The 4,194-nt window shown below is 38.2% G+C and overlaps 1 protein-coding gene across 1 annotated transcript; it reads left to right on the top strand.

The window, feature by feature from the left end:
• Positions 1-790: 790 nt before the first annotated feature.
• LOC109214903 (uncharacterized mitochondrial protein AtMg00810-like) lies at positions 791-1,858 on the top strand. The gene has a single exon (XM_019378865.1). It carries the CDS (start codon positions 791-793, stop codon positions 1,856-1,858), a length of 1,068 nt encoding a protein of 355 aa, XP_019234410.1.
• Positions 1,859-4,194: the final 2,336 nt, after the last annotated feature.

Genomic DNA, 4,194 nt, shown 5'->3' with positions numbered 1-4,194 from the left:
GCGAACCTGTTGCATGTCTGCTCCTCTCGCAATTGCGAGCATTTTGTCACAATTGCGATGACTAGCCCCTCCCTGTTGACTTCGCAATTGCGAAGGGATGTTCGCAAATGCGAACCAATTCTGGTCTGGGCTTCTTCGCAATTGCGATAAAGTCCCAAAACACTCCGTGGCCTATCCAAAACTCACCCGAACCAAGCACGCACACAAGTCTAAAAACATCATACGGACTTGCTCGTGCGATCAAATCGCCAAAATAACATCTTAAACAACGAAGTTAACACCAAAACTCATGAAATTCATAAAATAGTCCAAATCTCTAACTTTTCAACCAAAGGTCTGATTTATATCAAATCTCTTCCGTTTTTCACCAAATTTTGCAGATATGACGTAAATATTATATTGAACCTGTACCGGGCTCCGGAACCAAAATACGAGCCTGATACCATCAAGATTAGACACCATTTTATTTCCAAAAGTCCTTACATTTTCGAGCAAACAATTTTCTTTAAAAATTCCTTTTCTCGGGCTAGGGACCGTTCCGGGCATACGCCCAAGTCCCATATTTTACTACAGACCCTCCGGGACCGTCGAAACACGGGTCCGGGTCCGTTTACCCAAAATGTTGGCTGAAGTCAACTAAAATCATATTTTTAAGCCAAAATCATTATTTCTTTAAAAATTTCACACAAAAGCTTTCCGGTATCGCGCCCGGACTGTGCACGTAAATCGAGGAGGGATACAAGGAGGTTTTCAAGGCCTCAGAACACAGAAACGGACTCTAAAACAAGAGATGACCTTTTGGGTCATCACAGAAGCACTGTACTCCAGAGGTTATGAGCATTTCATGCATGATTATTCATTGTTCTACAGGAAGATTGGGACATCCTTGGTATATGTAGCAGTGTATGTTGATGATGCGATACTTACAGGAACAGATCTTGAAGAAATAAAACTTTTGAAGAAGTCCTTACATGATAGTTTCAAAATTAAAGATCTAGGGAGACTACAGTATTTCCATGGATTTGAAATTCTTTATAAGGATGATGGGGTCATCATCTCCCGAAGAAAATTTGTCATTGATCTTTTGAAAGAGTATAATTGTCTCAGTTGTAGTCCTTTATCATTACCCCTTGATCCAAATGTGAAATTAAAAGCCAAGGAAGGTGTTCCTCTGCCAGATCCTATGTGTTATAAAAAGTTGATTGGAAAATTAAATTTTCTAACTAACACAAGACTGGATATAGATTTTAGTGTTCAACATCTAAGCAAGTTCATGCAAGACCCAAGGGAGCCAGAATTGAAGGCAGGTTATCACATATTGAGATACTTGAAAGCTGATCCCAACCTAGGGGTTTTCTTCTCCAAAAATGTTGACTATACAGTGAGAGCATACTGTGATTCTGATTGGGCATCATGCCCAGACTCCAGGAAATCAGTAACCGGGTACATTGTTCTACTGGGAGATAGCCCTATCAGCTGGAAACCGAAGAAACGGGAAACCATCTCCTTGTCATCAGCAGAAGCAGAATACAAGTCCATCAGAAAAGTGGTTGGTGAGCTGGTGTGGTTACAAAGGCTGCTTGAAGAACTCACAGTCCCATTCTCCAGTCCTATTGCAGTATTCTGCGACAGCCAATCAGCACTTCACATAGTAAGGAACCCAGTATTCCATGAACGAATGAAACATATTGAGGTCGACTGTCATTTCTTTCGAAACAATCTACAGGAAGGGCTCATTTCTCTACTTCACATTAGAACTGATCATCAACTTGCCGACATTCTCACTAAAGCACTAACGGGGATCAAACATTCCAACATCCTCAGCAAGTTGGCAGTGACAACCTCACTTCCAACTTGAGGAGGTGGGGTATTGAGATCATTAAGAGATAAACTCTGTATTATTTATAGCTCTTTAGGGTAGTTGTACTTATAGCATTAAGAGTAGTACCAAGCAGTTAGGTTGTTTGTTGAGTTAGTTAGACCTCCAAAAGTTAGTTAGTCAGTTGGGAGTTGGGCTTTGTTAGTTTCTTTCTTCTCTGATTGTGTATTGTATATATACAGTCTTGTTGAGATAATGTGATTGAGACTTTCATTTCCAAATTCATTTTGCTCCTTTCTCGAAGATGCTCTCAATTTCAGTCTTCTTCTCCAAGTCTCCATTCACACCATTGGAGCTCTTCTCGAGCTCAATTGTTCCTTTGTTCTGCTGACTTTGATAATTACATATAATATTAAGCTCTAAACTATAGTGTTTTATGAATTTTATTCAGTAAGCAATAGGGCATGTTCTCTTTAGATGTAGAGTTAACAGACGCACCTAAGGAGCCAAGATATTTGTAGGGGTGGCAAATGGGCGGGTTGGGCTGAATTTAGGCGGGTCAAGATGGGTTAGGTCAATAAATGGGTCATTTCCCAACCCAACCCAAAGTGTACTGGGCTAAGATGGGTTGGGTCAAGATGGGCTAAACGATGGGTCATACCCAACCCACCCAACTTGACCCATATTTTAGAACCATGCTCGTCTTGCATTAAAAAAACTTTTATCTTAAAATGTGCAAGTTGAAAAATATTTTACAGGTGGGGCTGGGGGTTGGGCTGGGTAGGTGGTGCAGAAAAATGAAAAAAATAGAAAACATAAAATTAAAATTATTAAAAAAAAAAGTAAAAAAAAATTGAGGGGTTTGCGGGAGGGGGTAGTGTGGGTGGTGCAGAAAAACAAAAAAATTGTAAATTAAAAATACAAAAAAAAAAAAACTCTTGGGGGGGGGGGGTTGGGGTTGGGTGAGTGCGTGGTGCAGAAAAATAAAAAAAATAGAAAATTGAAAATACAAAAAAAAAATAAAAAGTAAAAAAAAACTTAGGGGGGTTTGGGGGGTAGGGGGTAGGGTGGGTGGGTGGTGCAGAAAATAAAAGAAGAGATAATTGAAAATACAAAAAAAAAAAAGTAAAATTGGGTTAACTAATTGACCCATGAGATAAAATATTTTAGCCCAACCCATTAATCTCTGGGCAGGTTGGACGGATTGGATGGGTTTGGGCTCAAATTGCCACCCCTAGATATTTGCAGCCTTGGGCTAAAATGTTCTTCTCTTATTCTACCTTTCAGTCATATATTAGCTAGAGGGTTTGGGGGGATTTGCATCTATACCCGCTTTTTGGGTCACGTTTTAACTTGTGCCCGCTTTGCAAAAAAAATTGCAAGCGTACCCACTTTTTCGCGTAACATCAGCATACGGGGCTGAAGTAGCAAAGGCAATCACGCAAAACTTCAGCATTCTAGTAGACGGGCCTGAAGTAGCAAAGGCAATACGCTGAAGTTTTTTTGTCCTGGATAAGACGCTGAAGTTATTTAGTACATTTGTAAAAACTTCAGCACTAAAATAGCTGAAATTTTTTTGTCCTGGATTCATTAGTTTTGTCATAAAACTTTTTCAAAAACTTCAGCAGAAGATGCTGAAGTTATTTATCATTTGTATAAACTTCAGCACTAAATAGCTGAAGTTTTTTGTCCTGGATTCATTAGTTTGTCATAAAACTTTTCAAAAACTTCAGCAGAAGATGCTGAAGTTATTAGTTCATTTGTAAAACTTCAGCACTAATAAGCTGAAGTTTTTTTGTCATGGATTCCTTAGTTTTGTCATAAAGCTTTTTCAAAAACTTCACCAGAAGATGCTAAAGTTATTTAGCTCATTTGTAAAAACTCCAGCACTATATAAGCTGAAGTTTTTGAAAAAGCTTTCTAACAGACTAGATAAATAGTCACCTTATTCTTTCATAGTGTATTACTACTATAAAATAATCAGATTGCCAACAGTATCTAAATCATAAATTTTGGAAACAATAAACGTGAAAAGAACAGAATTATCATGAAAAGAATTACTAAGTGTGACCTTAAACTTCGCGTACGTGGAAATATTCACAAATTATTGTCTACTAACTTATGTAATTATTTATAATTTATTTTTAAATAATCTGATAAACATACTTATGGCAATCATCCCATGAACTGAAGTTTCATAGTAGCACCAACAGCAGCAGAAGAAAGAAGAAAAAGAAGAAGAAAACGAAGGAGGAGAAGGAGGAGGAGAAAGGGGACTGAAGTTGTTTAAAAAGTGGGTACAAGTTAAAACTTTTTTTAAAAAATGGGTATATGTTAAATGGGGGCGACCAAATAGGGCGCCCCGTGCAATTTTT

This window comes from Nicotiana attenuata, unplaced genomic scaffold (genome assembly GCF_001879085.1).
Source record: "Nicotiana attenuata strain UT unplaced genomic scaffold, NIATTr2, whole genome shotgun sequence".
NCBI lineage: Eukaryota > Viridiplantae > Streptophyta > Magnoliopsida > Solanales > Solanaceae > Nicotiana > Nicotiana attenuata.
The sequence above is the reverse complement of the archived record's forward strand: the minus strand, read 5'-3'. Positions and strand labels throughout refer to the sequence as shown.